A 16262-nucleotide genomic window follows, 5' to 3' on the forward strand; every position below is an offset into this window, starting at 1 on the left:
CAATAGCAGCGAGCAATTCGATTGTTTCTGTCCTGGTAAGTTTCTGTCAGGCCAGTTCTAAGGTAACAAAGCCAAGCTCTGTCATATTTTCAAGGAAAGTAAGCTTCCCATTCTTCATGATAGAAATAATCTACTAAAAGGTTTCACTCGCTTCAAGCAAGCAGTCTTGCAAGAAGAGGCTTTCAGTGTAAGAAGGCACAAACATGTCCCCCTGTTAGAAGGCAAGAAACAGAGTAAGTTTTTCCTTTCTTCTTCCAGAAAGAGTGAGATCTTAATTTGTTCAGATACATATTAATTTTCATAATAATGTTTTTTAAAGCAGTTGCCACTAATAATGTCATCTTCCAAAGGCTCCTAGAACGATTCCCTAAACAGGCTTGAACAGTGCTTATTTTTCGTTGCTGTGAGTGAGCTAGAGGATACAGCTAATTAAAGGAGCTAATTAAGAATGCTAGCTGTTGACAAATTAGGAAGCAAATAAATACTTTCAAAGGACAGGGACATTATTAAGCTATGTTTCCCTGTAGCTATGATTCAAGAGCAAAGTTATTTAAGGACCAGAGATAATACACTGGGGGAAGGAGTGAGAAGGGGAGGGGGGCAGGCTACTGCAGACAGAATCCTGATAGCATGACCTATACTAATCACAGAAATAAAATAATGAATATTCTGCTAACTACTATCTGAACAATTCACAAAGCCATGGCATACAAACAGCTGCAGTTATACACGTTATATTATGCACAAAACATCCTCCTTATTTAACTGGTACATCCAATACAACAAAGTAAGAAAACAAGTATTACCCAATTATGCAAGTACCACCACATAAACCAGGAAAGGGTTATGAGAATCTATTAGGAGAATCTATTTTTGAACAATGGAACCCACGTTGGGTAAAAGGGGAAAAAATCCTCAGAAGTTCATTATTTCTACTCAAATCCAGAAAATAAGTAGTTTTTGATAAAACTATAGTTCATTAGTTTAGAGAGCAAATAAAAATAATCTGCATTATTTTTAAGGTGGTGATGTGTGTTGAGATGGGAGTGGAACAACACTGTTGTTCTACAATGAGCTGACTCACGGAAATAAAGCCTACTGAAAAAAACTTTGTATTCCTATTATAACCAGTTTCTTGCTGTTTTGGCTCCCTAAAACAGTCCACAAACAGTAATACTGGAGACAGACCTAGTTTATTCAGCAAGTCAGTTTAGTCAGATGTGCCTTTCTCCGCAACAGGAATAGTACTCTCCATTCCAAAACTGCATTATACAGCACGCCAAGGGGCAGGGGGAAAGTAACCAATAACTTCTCTAAAGGGAGACTGCCTCACAAAGCTGAAAGTGCTCTTTCGGAGAATCAATAAGAATGGAAATCGAATTTATATAGTCTGCCATCGGGATCTCTGACTTAGTCTGCCAAGACATTTGAAACGAATGTGAATTTGAAATGAAATTCACTGAACATGCTTAAAGAAATAAAGTGACCATGGACTGAAAGAGGAGATCTCAGATAAGCCATCAGTAAATGAGTATGAAAATAGACAAGTATGGTCTACTCAGACAAGGGAAATAGTCAGATGGCTGTTTAAGTTCTGCTGAGACACATACTGTACCATATATTAATAAAATGCAACAACAAAAATAATTAGGTGCCCAGAGATATGAGGGCTGGAAAATCTTTCAAGTTATTTAGTTTAGTCAAGACACAAGGTAATTGTGAAGTGCTGCAGAGGACCTTTGAGACTAAATGGATATTAACACAACAGGCAAAATTCAACATAGAATTGTAAGTCAGTATTTACATACATGAAGGAAAACAACCCTAGATAGTATGGCTCCAAGCTAGCTGATTCTTATCTTTCATGAATGAGATACTCTGTTTATGACTTTCATAAAAATACCCGTACAAAGATTTTTTCAAAACACAGCTTGAACATTGGGAATGAAAAAAAAAGTCCATGTTAGACAAAGGTATAAAAAGCAGAGTCCATTCACAACATGATTATTACACACTGTTCTTGAACCTCCACCTTTCCAAAATGGACAGAAGTAGAAAAAGTTCAAGAGAAAGACAGTAAGGAGAACAAGTAGTAAGGAATGATTCCCATATAGAATGACTTATACTCAGTTTGTAAAGTGATAGGGTTGAGATGGGACTAGCTTTTATAAAATCATGAGTAATCTGGAAAGGGATTGACAAGTATTAGCTTGATTTGATGACTGGTTCAGAAATAAACAAAAAAGAGGTAATATGCCACTGAACAGCAGAATTTACTGCCAGTTTCTGATATACCAAAAACACATTATCTTCCTGACTACATAGGAGAAACATGCTGAGTGTATTTAGAATAAAAATAAATTTAGAATTTGATTCATTTTTTCTTAATTTTGTGAGTTTATATTTTTAAATCAAGTTTCACAGAAACCTCAGCTATATCTGACCCACAAGTGGTTGGAGCCTGGAAGAACATGGAAACAATATCATGTTCACCAGCCCATGTATATCCCTAGACAACAGCATCAGCCTCTGGCCAGTACTGGAAACACCGTGCACACCACTGATTTGTTATCCCTCTCTATCCTGCTTATGTACTTAATCTATGGAGATTTAAATAAGTATGAAGATATGGAGAAACTGCAAGGGGATGAAGCAGAAAACAAAAATGTAATGTATTTTTCTGTGCAGTAAGTTCTGAACTGCAGACTGGTCCTGTGTTTAAACAGAAGCAGACAGAAAATCAGCTACTAATGTCAGTGAGATTAGCCTGTCTTCCCTCCATTGCATATATGCACCCTCAACTATTCCCTTGTTTTCCTGGAATTAGCATTTTACAGAAATTAACAGAATCCCCACTTAAGTACAAATACTATGACTTCTCTGGAATCGATCAAGTTTGCCATTGATATTCCTTGTAATTGAGGTTCTTCAATTCAATTTTTTTTTGTAGGAGTTACTTGTCATATTGGTTTCTAAATAAGACACTGCTGTGGCTAGGTATATAACACTGCAGGATGCTAGTTAATATTCCAAAACATCTGAGGTGTTGAACTTGTAATGAAAGACAAATTTGATCGATTTCAAAGTTTTTAGAGGTCTATACAATAGGCACTTATTACTGATGTATGTGAAGAAAAAAAAGCCAGAAATTCTTATAAAACTTCATCCATTACTCCCCCTACAACAGAACACTCTTTCCTTCTCTTCTTTTACTAATTACTATTTCCTAAGCACTCTTCCCTTATATGGAACTATAAGATCACTGAACAAGATAGGTACACATAAATATATACAAAGTAGCAGGAGGAATCTGAGTCAGTAAAGCCCCAACCTTCAACTGCATTGTTCAATCCAAATGTTAATTTCTGCCCTTCCCCATAACTCTTCATCACAAATCCTACTGTAGCCAGTACTATAATCCAGGCAAGCAGCCACTCATGTAAGCTTTCACCTCCTATGCACACATATAAGCGTCACACAATCAGAAAATAGAAGGCTAGAATTTCAAATGTTTATGGAGTGAACATAGAGTACGAACATCTCAGCTTACTCTCTTATCACATAGATGAGTATCAGATGAGAATGTATGAAAAAAGGGAGACTACACAGAAAAGCTGATAATAAATCAACAGAACTATTTTACTTGCAATACACACTTAAAAAAAATGACTAGTGTAGTCAAGGCAATTTCAAAACAATTATATGTTAGCCATACAATTCAGTTAAAACTGATAAAATTCTAGATAGCCCAAACAATAAGATTACATGCTGAGCTATACAGGCTAAGGGTGACCTAAAGCAGGTCTCATTCCACCTGTTTTCTTACTCCCACCTTTACTCCCAGCTGTACCCTTCTTCCACCTTCTTACAACTTTAGCAATTCTCACTTTTTACAGCACTCATTCACTTCAACTCCAAAACCAGGAAAAGCATGTTTTTCCCCACTGCACTAGTTCTGTTTTCTGCTAGTTTTAACACAAGCCTTTAGATGGGCTTAACCACAGTATCTTTTAGCTGAGGTTAATATTAACAAATCCAGTATTTTAGGATTTCTTAAAGCTCTCAGAAGAATGAATGAGTTAAGGATAACTATTTGATTACAGAGCATTAATCTAATGATCTCATGCATTACAGGTTTACATACCACAGATACGTATAATACCTAAGGCAACATTACATATGCTGTTTATTTCCTCAACCTCTGTATCCAAGTACAGCATCTAATCTCTCTTACTGAACTTAGACCTCTCTGACTGTACCTTGTCTACAGGTTGAAAAAGCTTTTTCAGTGCTTTCCTCTCTACTTGTCATTTACAGATCCATTAACAGGAAAAATTAAACTCATTGGCTCCAGTGATGGATTTCTAGAAGACTATAGTCTTCTAGAATGTGCAAATATAACTCTCAGGCCCACATAAATTCTACTTAATTATATGAAAAATTACGAACTCTTACACCATGAAAAGGTTATAAATAAACCATTACAAAAGCACCAGCTCCACTCTTCCCTTTTCCAACCCTGCAAGATTTCTGAATGTTCCAGACTTTCCAGATACTTCATATATATGCACACTCTAACAAATCATGTCTAGCCATACTCATGTTTATGTTCAGTATTTTGAGATGTGATATAGCCTAACACCACACTCTGTGCCTTTCTGACTACCTCATCACTGTAAGGAAAGCCACCTAAACAGATTAATTCTGTGTTGCGGTCACTCTTCAGAAATTCATTTTTTTCTGCCCTTTATCCAGCCAGTATAGGAATCAAACTGCTCTCAAAGTTTATACTGTTTATGACTTCCTATTCAATTTAGTTTAAGAATAACAACAACAAAAAAACTTTAACAAAAATTGCCAGTTATTAGAACAGTTGCTCATTATTTCAACATACTGAAGGAAATGCAACTACAATTAACATGCAACTTTTTCAGGCAGGTTGGGGGGTGAGGGGAGCAAGCTCTGCAGGAAAACAAATGAACACGTGCTCAAACACAGATGGTGTTGGACTAGATCGTTAAAGTTCCCTTTCAACCAAACCATTCTATAATTCTGTAACAAACAACCCAATTTTGTCAGCTTGTTTTTCTCAACCACCTTTCCAAGGAATCTTTACGCACAAATGGATGAAAATAAATAATTAACTTTGTCAAATATTCGTTTTCACATCCTACATCATATGGTATTATCCTTATTTTATCTGTGACCTATATCACCAGCAGAAGAAACCACCATTATGACAAACTGCCTTTTTACAACCTGTCTTTTCACCTGTAATCATCTAACATCTAAAAAAAAAAATTGTATTAGGAACATGTTTCGACTGTAATACAGTGTCCAAAATAACATGCAAGATTCAACCAGCTTTCACAGTGCTAGCCTACTCAGGGACCACGCTTGGCATTGCTGCTGCAACATACTTCAGAAAGAGGAAGTGTTGAGGGCTCCTGAGCCAAAGGAAAATAGAGTTATTACTTCCCTAGAAGGGCCTTATTATCTGAGTGACAAAAGCTCTTATTTTCCCACCACTGCTTGTAGACAAATACCCATTCTGTCACAGAACAGGCTGCCCTGAACAGAGTCTTACAATGTTCAAGCTCCACCTCAGGTTTGATTCTTCTCACCTCGGTGCCATCACGAGTGAGGCCTAGTAGAAGAGAACATTCCTAATGCACTACTATCAGGTAAAAAACCTACCACATCTAATAAAACACAGATGCTGATGCATTGGCACATAGCTAGACAAACACCTGAAACAATTCAGGTATGATTACGCTCTTCTTCACAGTCAGAAATCTTTCCTCCTCTCTCTCTAGTAAACTCCACCAGGACTTGACTTTTAAACAGAAACATAGCTTTTATGCCTTCCCACTTAACTGCCAGCGGCGCTGGTTACTCCTGTTCTCCCGCAAAGGCACGAAGTAGACCCAGACTTGCACCGCGGCTCCCTGTCCTCAGCGGGCCGCCGCGCGCACTCGGCAGGCAGCGGGCAGCCCCGCTCCCGAGGCTACAGCTGACCCGGGAGTACTTCCTCGTCTCGGCCAGTGGCGACTGCAGTAGTATGTGGAAACACAGAAATAAACTCTCAGCCACCTCAGGCACCGGACTTTCGTCCTCTCCCGCACTTCCCCCACCTGAGCAGGGCACGTAGACCCCGCACCACTCGCTACAGAAAAGAAAGGTATCCCCTTTACATGTAGCATAGGCCCTCCGGGAGCGACTCGGCCCGCCCCTCCACAGCCCGGTGGCACCGGGAACCTCGCTCCTCACACACACAAACACCCGGCGCCACCCCGCTCCTCTCTCTCACTGGGGCCCCGGTCCCTGTTGTCCTCTTCCTCCTCCTGCCGCTGCGCATCCCGCTCCGCCGGGTCCCGCTCCTCGCCCTGCGCCTCTACTGGCACCACAGTGAAGTTGGTCGGCATCGCACGCCGCCGACCCGAGCGCAGCTCCCGGAACACACTGGCACCTCCCCCCCCCAAGGTAGCGGGCAGGGTGAGGCGAGCGCTACCGCCTCCCTCACGTGAGAGCCATTTCCTCACGCAGCGGGAGGGAGGTGGCCGACACCAAGCCACCGCCTCCTCCTGCTACCGCTTGCAGTAAAAAATGGCCTAAGCGATTTTATTGGAGACAAGGCTCTGATGTGAAAGGTCGCTTGGTGCACGCAGGTGGGAAGGGAAGGTCTTATTTACATATATGCAACTTCCCAGTTCAGAGCTGAGGCAGTCTGTAGCAGATTTTGTTCTCCTGCAGGGGTGATGCGGAGCGCCTAGGTGCTCCTAAGGCAGGGAGAAGTGGGTCCAGCTAGTGCCATTGGGTAAACAGCCAGAGGAGGGTGTGTGTTTGTGTATCAGTGCTACGGCTATTGGGCACAAAAACAAACAAACAAAAACCACCACACACAACACACCTTCCTCTCCTTGTCAAATCTTGCCTTGCACATATGCCTGCAGCACTAGGACTACCAGGCGGCTGCTGCTTCTCATATCCCAGCAGACAGAAACTATCTTCCAAAGGAAACCAAAGCCAGACTGTAGGGTACTGAACCTCTAAGGTATGACAGCGTCCAGAAGCCCCATGCAGGGGCTTTGCAGGTCACCTTTTAGACGAGTGGAAGAGAAAGTCCTCTGCGCACCTTGGAATTACCAGATGCAGATGGTTCCCAGAAATCTGCTCTCCTACACAGTAGCTGTGGGTTGTAGAGGACAGCAGAAGGCTCCACGTTCCATGCTCAAGTAAACATGTAAACTCTGACCTAGAGTGAAGCAGATTCCAAGAATCAGTGAATGGGCTGATTAAAAAAATATATTAATGATGTAGCATTAGTGATGAGCTGTAGCTCTTGATTATCCTAAACATCCTTCCCAGAGCAGGATTGTACCATCTCCACTCCAAAAGTGGGAAAAGCAGGCTTGGAAACTAAGGTCCTTTTTTTTCTTCTTCTGCTCTTCTCCCTTCCCAGCAAAACGTTAGAATAGAGCAGGACTCTTATCATTTTGGTGTGTATCTATGCATTTTTGAAGAAGACTCTGAATGGTCTGCAGGTCCCATACCTCAGTGGGATGGAAGATGTCAACCTAATGCATGGTCTGATGGAGTAGATGCCTCCAAAGAAGGGGGATTCTGGACATCAGAGATGACAGGGAAGTGTACCCAGATATGGTAGGATAGATAGCAGGTCAGCAAGAAAAGGAGAGGGAGAGAGGCATGGTAACTGATGTCTGGTATGGGCTTGGCAGTTTGCCCTCATTCAGTCTGTAGTATAACTATAGTAATGAGAAGATGGCTGCATGAGAAAGAACTTTCTTTCTTAGAGATGTGTCTCCTCATCCTTCCCCTGCCTTTTCCAAGAAACTAACTGCAATGGTATCTTTGTTAGCGACAAGGGATTTACAATGTTATTGATAGTACTGCAGAGGCAAGGATATTTTGGGGCACATTTTACTTTAAATTTAATTTCATCATGGTAAAAGCTATTATCAAAATTAACAGTACTATGGAACCAGATACAATGATAAACTAGAATGGCAAATGTAATTTTAAAATATATTTGAAAAATTATAATTCTCTCTTCAAAACAGACTGAACAGTATGCATGGTGTCATGTATAAGCATTGAGAAGAGAATTTGAAACAGATGATAATTTTTCAATACCATCCATCCGGTGCTTAAGAAATCCACTGAAAGAAATTCATGTACAATGAAGAAGATGAAAACTTCACATCTGTATGCACAGACGGTGGAATGGGGAGAAATTAGGACTGCAGTGTTCAATTTTGATTCAACATGATACAACTTACCTAGAAATGATAAGAGCAAGAGAAAACAAAACTTTGGACCAAACAACTTTTGAATGAACACGGAATCATAGAATCATTAAGGTTAGAAAAGACCTCCAAGATCATCTGATATAACCATACCCCTACTACCATTATCAATGACTAAATCATGTCTCTAAGCACCAGCTCCAACCTTTTAAACACCCCCAGGGATGGTGACTCCCCACCTCCCTGAACAACCCGTTCCAATGCCTGACTACTCTTTCTGTGAAGAAATGTCTCCTAATTTCCAACCTGAACCTCCCCTGGTGCAACTTGAGGCCATTCCCTCTAGTCCTGTCTCTAGTCATCTGCAAGAAGAGGCTGACCCCCAGCTCCCCACACCTTCCTTTCAGGTAGTTGTAGAGAGCTTTAAGGTCTCCCCTGAGCCTGCTCTTCTCCACACTAAACAACCCCGGTTCCCTCAGCTGCTCCTCATGGGACTTGTGCTCCAGACCCTTCACCAGCTTCGTGGCCCTTCTCTGGGCACATTCCAGGACCTTGATGTCTTCCTTCTAGTGAGGGGCCCAAAACTGAACACAGTACTTGGGGTGTGGCCTCACCAGAGCAGAGTGCAGGGGTACGATCACCTTTCTGGTCCTGCTGGCTACGCTATTCCTGATACAAAACAGCATGCCGTTGTCCTTCTTGGCCACCTGGGCACACGGCCGGCTCATGTTCAGGCGAGTGTCGACCAACATCCCCAGATCCTTTTCCTCTGCACAGCTTTCCAGCCACTCTGCCCCAAGCCTGTAGCGCTGCATGGGGTAGTTGTGACCAAAGTGCAGGACCCGGCACTTAGATGTGTTGAACATGTCCCATTGGCCTCTGCCCATCGACCCATCCTGTCCAGGTCCCTCTGCAGGGCCTTCCTACCCTCTGGAGGATCGACACTTCCCCCCAGCTTGGTGCCCTCTGCAAACTTACTGAGGGCACACTCAATTCCCTCAACCAAATCATCAATAAAGATATTGAAGAGGGTGGGCCCCAACATCGACCTCTGAGGAACACCACCCGTGACTGGTCACCAGCTAGATTTCACTCCATTCACCACCACTCTCTGGGCCCAGCTGTCCGACCAGTTTTTAACCCAGCAAAGAGCGTACCTATCCACACCATGGGCTGCCGGCTTCTCCAGGAGAATACTGTGGGAGACCATGTCAAAGGCCATGCTGAAGTCTAGGTAGACTACATCAACAGCCTTTCCCTCATCCACCAGGCAGGTCACCCGGTCATAGAGGGCAATGAGGTTGGTCAGGCAGGACTTGCCTTTCACGAACCTGTGCTGACTGGGCCTGATCCCTTGGTTGTCCCCCACATGCTGTGTGCATTCAAGATGACCTGTTCCCTTGCCTTTCCTGGCACTGAGGTCAGGCTGACAGTCCTGTGTGGGAGTCTGGCCATGGGGGTCGACAAGCCCCATGGTTGGTGACAACATTGGACTCTTAATGATGAGGCCATCAGGAATGTAAAGAGTTTAGAGGGAACAAAGAAGGGTGATTCAGGAGACGCCTTGCCATTCCGGGTTGCTTGTTCTCCAGCCGTTTAGGCATGGAAGTTGCTGGGTGTTTGTGTTTGCCGGGCAAAGTTGTTGACCAATGAATAGTGAGTGGAAAAGTACTACTGTGGGGCAAATAGTATAAGAAGGGAGCCTGTCCTCAATATGGGGATGCAACAAGGAATGAAGTTATGTCATCAATAAAGAGGTAGCAGTTACTGATCCTAAAAGAACCCTGGTGTCCATGGGGTCGCAACGCAACAGTCCTGTAGTTCCCCAGGTCCTCCTTATGACCTTTCTTATAGATGGGCATTACATTAGCAAGTCTCCAGTCATCTGGCACCTCTCTGGATGACCATGACCACCGATAGATGATGGAAAGTAGCCCAGCAATCACATCTGCCAACTTCCTCAGCACACTCAAGTGGATCCCATCTGGCCCCATGGACTTGTGACAGTCCTGGTGGAGCAACAGGTCTCTGTTTCCACCTGAACTGCAGGGGGTTTCTTCTGCTCCGTGTCCCAAGCTTCCAGTTCAGGACGCTGAGTACCCTGACTGGTAAAGACAGATGCAAAGAAGGCATTAAGAACTTCAGCCCTTTCCTTATCCTCATCAGTCATGTCCCCCTCCCACCCCGCATCCAGCAAAGGATGGAGATTCTCCTTGGCCCTCCTCTTGCCGTTAATATATTTATAAAAACCTTTTTTGTTATCCTTAACCATAGTGGCCAGGCTGAGCTCGTGTTAGGCTTTAGCCTTCCTGATTTTTTTCTCTGCATATGCTGGCAATTTCCAGCATACATCTGGGAAGTTGAAGTCCCCCATGAGAACAAAAGCTGGTGATTGCATGACTTCATCATGACTCCCCCTCCTTCCCCTCCCCCCCCCCCCCCCAACAAATATCCTTGTCAATACTGAAGCATCAATACCTAAAAAAGGGGAAAAGAGTGACTCGGGAGAGTTGAGCTAAGTGGTTCAAAGATAATTTTGTTTTGAGGAAAGATTATATATACATTTTGCAGAACAAGATTACATATCTGAACAGTTAAAGTTGTTCTAGTATTACAGCCCATATGAAAATAGCAAAGGCATTTGGTTTGGTACCAGTTGAAATTTGGTTGGAAACTTCCATGGAGTTCATTTCATATGCCTTCCATATATTTCAAAACAATTTCCTGACAGTGTTAAGAGGCAGAAAATATCAAAACATAAAGCAGGGAGCAACACAGGTTAGGATTTGCTCTGACAATTTAATTTCCTTAATCATTTAGATTTTTCTAGTAAGGTCTGTGGGTGACAAAGATTGCAGTAATAAGTAATGGAGGGAAACATCTTTATCTGTTCCATTCAGAATAAAGACATACTGCCATAAATATATCAGAGGATCAGGACTACAGGAAGTGAATATTTATCTTGGGAAGAAATAACTCTATCTTTTTTAGAGTGTAATCCAAATTTAGCATGACACCTTTCCAATCTGACATTTGCCTTCTAACAGCCAGATCTTCCCCACTGTTACCATCTTGTGACTAAAAATGTAAGCCAGCCACTGTGCTTTTTATTTCCTGGGCATTCCCAGAGTCCCATGCACCATGCTAAGTGGAACCGTTCTACAATTCAGTTTGACTACTTGTGTCTCATCAATGAGAGACAGAGGAGCGTCATACTCTGCCATCACCTGATTCCTTAGTCCGTTGTCACTGCAATCTAGACTACAGTTCAGGTTAACACATTACAGTGGACATCTTGAGAGTCAGAGTTTCCATTGTCCAGGTGGTCATAGCAAGGGCATTTCTGTAGACATTCTACAGTACCTTGTTGTGTCTGAAGCGAAGTGTCTGACTATATGTCTGTCTTGCAGGCAGACCACATGGAAATGGAAGCTTATGAAACCTGATGCAATTAGTCACTGCCAACACAGTCAATGCAAGTAGTAAACTGGCATTTTCTAGGCAGCTTGAACAAAACCACAATGGTGGAATCACATGGTTTTGGGGATATGGAATACTGAGCAGCAGCTCCAGAAATCCTCAGTGACATCTCTGTTACAGAAGAAGTTAGCTACAGTCTTTCATGGTCAGAGCATGCTGATAGAAGAGCACATACTTGTATGAAAATGGAATGCCACTGAAATGTGGCATCTGGCAGCACTCTTTCTAAATAGCAAAATCATGGATAGAGAACATTCTGGAGGATCCTTTGCTGGAATGATTTAAGAAGCTGCATTCACCACAGTATGGAGCATGTTAGGATACTGGTACAAAAAAACCTTACATGTATAATTATTGAACGGTATCTGCAAAACTAGTAGCAAGTATTTTTACTTATAAAAGGCTCAGAACACAACTGGATTCAACAACTAGTCCTCCACTGGGAAGATATATGAATCTTAGTTGACCCAAGGCTGAAGAATGGGAAGGGGAGGAAATCACATCTGATTACAATCATAGAATCATAGAACGGCTCAGGTTGGAAGGGCCCTTAAAGATCATCTAACTCCAACACCCCTGCCATAGGCAGGGATGCCACCTTCTAGATCAGGTTGGGCAAGGCCCCATCCAGCCTGGCCTTGAACACCTCCAGGGATGGGGCATGCACTTCTCTTGGCAACCTGTTCCAGTACCTCACTGCCCTTACAGTGAAGAATTTCCTCCTAAAGTCTAGTCTAAATCTATCCTCTTTTAGTTTAAGACCATTCCTCCTTGTCCTATCATTATCTACCTGAGTAAAGAGTCCTTCTCCATCTTCTTTGTAAGACCGCTTTAAGCACTGAAAAGCTGCACTGAGGTCTCCCTGGAGTCTTCTCTTCTTTAGGCTGAACATCTCCAGCTCTCTCAGCCTTTCTAAATAGGAGAGGTGCTTCAGCCCTCCGATCATCTTTGTAGCTCTCCTCTGGAGAGCTCTAACATGTCCACATCTTTCTTGTGCTAGGGGCCCCAAACCTGGATGCAGTAGTGCAGGTGGGGCCTCATGGGGGCAGAGCAGAGGGGGACAATCATCTACTTCCAACCCTCCTGACATGGGCAGGGACACCTCCCACTAGACCAGGTTGCTCAAAGCCCCATCTAACCTGGCACTGAACACTTCCAGGGATGGGGCATCCACAACTTCTCTGGGCAGCCTGTTCCAGTGCCTCACCATCTTCTTAGTGAAGAATTTCTCCTTAATATCTAAATCTCTCCTCTTTTAGTTTAAAACCATTCCTCCCTGTTCTATCATTATCTGCCTGAGTAAAAAGTTCATGTAACCTTTTTTTATAAGCTCCATTTACCTATTGAAAGGCTGCAATGAGGTCTCCCTGGAGTCTTCTCTTCTCCAGGCTGAACATCCCCACCTCACTCAACCTTTCTTTGTAGGGGAGGTACTCCAACCTTCTGATCGACTTTGTAGCCCTCCTCTGGACCCACTGTAACAGATATACAACTTTTTTGGGCTGGGGGCCCTAGACTTGGTTGCAGTACTCCAAGTGGGGCCTCACAAGGGCGGAGTAGAGGGGGACAATCCAACCCCCCCTCAACCTGCTGGCCACTCCTCTTTAGATGCAGCCCAAGATGCAGTTGGCCTTGTGGGCTGCGAGTGCATACTGCTGGCTCATGCCAAGCATTTTGTCCACCAGAACCCCAAAGTCTGTCTCCGCAGGGCTGCTCTCAATGAGTTCTTCACCCAGTCTGTACTCCTGTCTGGGATTGCCCCAACCCAGGTGCAGCACCTTGCACTTGGATTGGTGAACCTGATGCGGTTCACATGGGCTCACTTCTTCAGCCTGTCCAGGGCCCTTTGAATGGCATCTCTTCCTTCTTTGCTATCAGCTGCACCACTTAGCTTGGTGTCATCTGCAAACTTGCTGAGGGTGCACTCAATCCCATTGTCTATGTCATTGATGAAGACACTGAAAAGCACTGGTCCCAAGACAGACCCCTGAGGGACACTGCTCATCACTGGCCTCCACCTGGACATAGAACCATTGACCACTACTCTCTGGGTGTGGCCATTGAGCCAATTCCTCATCCACCGGATAGTCCACCCTTCAAATCCATGTCTTTGCAATTTAGAGATTAGGATGTCATGTGGGACCATGTCAACGGCTTTACAGAAGTCCAAGTAGGTGACATCAGTCGGTCTTCCCTTGTTGACTGATGCAGTCACTCCATCATAGAAGACCAGCAGATTGGTCAGGCATGATTTACCCTTGGTGAAGCCTTGCTGGCTGTCCCAGATCACCTTCTTCTCCAGGAGCATTTGTTCCATGATCTTCCCAGGCACAGAGGTGAGGCTCACCGGTCCGTAGTTCCCTGGGTTTTCCCTTTTTAAAAATGGGAATCTTCTTCTACCCTTTTTAAAAATGGGAATGATGTTTCCCTTTTCCCAGTCTTCCCAGACTTTGCCATGATTTTTCAATATGATGGAGAGTGGCTTTGTGACTACATCAGCCAATTCCCTCAGAAGCCTGGGATGCATGTCATCAGGTGTCATGCAGTGTCAGCATGTGTACTGAATAATGATGTATCAGCTCATGTGCTGGTATCATGACACAGATTTCTAATAAGACTGGGATTTGCTTTGTAATCCTTTATTTCATGGACAGGATTTGCATGACAGTAAACTCAAGTGGATTCTGTAATAAGAGCAGAACTCAAGAGTTCTGGTGGTTTGTAAAAGCTTTCCAAGGTCTAGAAATCTTTAGATTGAGTCGGATCACTTCGTCCTGTCATTAGTTTATATGGTGATAATTTCTTGTGATTTTTAGTCCATGAAGTTGGGTAGACTTCTCTGGTGCCACGACAAACAGCAGTATTTCATAGAATTCTGGCTTCAGATTACAACAGAAAAAGATGTGTATTGTGTAATCTGTTGAAAAAAAAACAGATGGATAAGCAGCAAAGTGCAAAGGTATGTGTTTGCCTACATTAGCCAATATGGTGTTTTTTCACATGGAATTCTCTGACATTGGAGCCTCTCATAGGGATTTCACTTTTCTAGACAGTAACTGAGATTAGTTAATACAGAAAGTTTCCAAAATACAAGGCACGTCAGGCAGAGAACAAGAAGCTAGCTGAGAAATTCCTCAAATGAGAAAAAGACCTAATTGCTAACTGGACTCATCCTCAGGATAATCAGAAGTTATGGAAGAAACATGGAAAGAAACAACATATTTCCACAAATTTCATATAAAGTTGATGAATTATTCTGCACTATTGTTGAAAAGGGTAAACTAGGCAAACTTCTTTTGAGACAGCTAAGTTTGTTCCAACCAGCAGAGTTAATGATATGCAAAAATTTCTGTCATGCTCCTGAGTGCACTAATAGGCCTTAATTGCACTACAACCATGTACACACCTTCTGCCCATGGTCCAGGGGCTCCTGGGCTGAAAGAGACCTGAAAGATCATCTAGTTCTAACCACCCTTTAATGGACAGGTGCACTTTCCACTAGAACAGGTTGCTCAAAGCCCCATCCTACCTGGCCTTAAACACTTCCAGGGATGGAGCATACACAACTTCTCTGGGCAATCTGTTCCAGTGCCTCACTACTCTCTGAGTAAGAATTTCCACCTAACATACAATCTCAATCTACTTTTTTTAGTTTAAAACTATTTTTCTTTGTCCTATCACTACACTCCCTGACAGAGTCCCTCTCCTGCTTTCCTGTAGGCCAACTTTAGATACTAGAAGACTGCTATAAAGTCTCCCAGGAGCTTTCTCTTCTTCAGGATGAACAACCCCAACTGCCTCAGCCTCTCTTCATAGAAGAGGTGTTCCAGTCTTTTGATCATCCTTGCCCTCCTCTGAACTTGCTCCAGTACATCCATGTCCTTTTTATACTGGGGGCCCCAGAGCTGAATGCAGTACTCTAGGTAGGGTCTCACAAGAGCAGAGAAGAGGAGAATCACTTCCCTCAATCTGCTGACCATGCTTATTTTGATGCAGCCCAGGCTTTTTGATGTAGGTGGGATTTCTGACCTGCAAGTACACATTGCCTTCTCATCAACCAACACCCCCCCCAGGTCCATCTCTTCAGAGCTGTTTTCAATCCATTCTCCAACCAGCTTGTATTTGTGCTGGGGATTACCCTGACCCAGGTGCAGGCCCTTGCACTCAGCCTTGATGAACTTCTGATGTTCACATGGGCCCACCTGTCAAACTTGTCTAGGTCCCTCTGGATGGCATTCCTTCCCTCCAGCACAGTGACTGCACCACACAACTTGGTGATCTGCTGATGGTGCACTCAATCCTACTGTCCATGTCAGGGACAAAGTTGTTAAAAAGAGCCAGTCCCAATACTGACCCCTGAGAAACACCACTGGTTACTATCTCCACTTGGACATTGAGCTATTGACTGACTTTTTGAGCGCAACCATCCAGCCAATTCCTTAACTGTTGAGTGGTCTGTCTGTCAAATCCATGTCTCTCCAGTTTGGAGACAAGAATATCATGCCAGACAGTGTC

At 43.4% G+C, this 16262-nt stretch overlaps 1 protein-coding gene across 2 annotated transcripts in view; it reads right to left on the reverse strand.

The window, feature by feature from the left end:
- Positions 1–6534, reverse strand: part of LOC118250902 (solute carrier family 12 member 7-like) — a 79703-nt gene extending 73169 nt beyond the window's left edge. The window contains exon 1 of one of the 2 annotated variants that reach the window (XM_035552487.2): positions 6311–6534. In XM_035552487.2, coding sequence (XP_035408380.1) covers positions 6311–6425 — 115 coding nt within the window. In that variant the 5' untranslated portion in view covers positions 6426–6534. Of the gene's footprint in view, positions 1–6274 lie in introns of both variants that reach the window. The other variant, XM_035552486.2, reaches the window with a different exon arrangement.
- Between the last annotated feature and the right edge of the window lie 9728 nt (positions 6535–16262).

This window comes from Cygnus atratus, chromosome 2, assembly GCF_013377495.2.
Source record: "Cygnus atratus isolate AKBS03 ecotype Queensland, Australia chromosome 2, CAtr_DNAZoo_HiC_assembly, whole genome shotgun sequence".
NCBI classification, from domain to species: domain Eukaryota; kingdom Metazoa; phylum Chordata; class Aves; order Anseriformes; family Anatidae; genus Cygnus; species Cygnus atratus.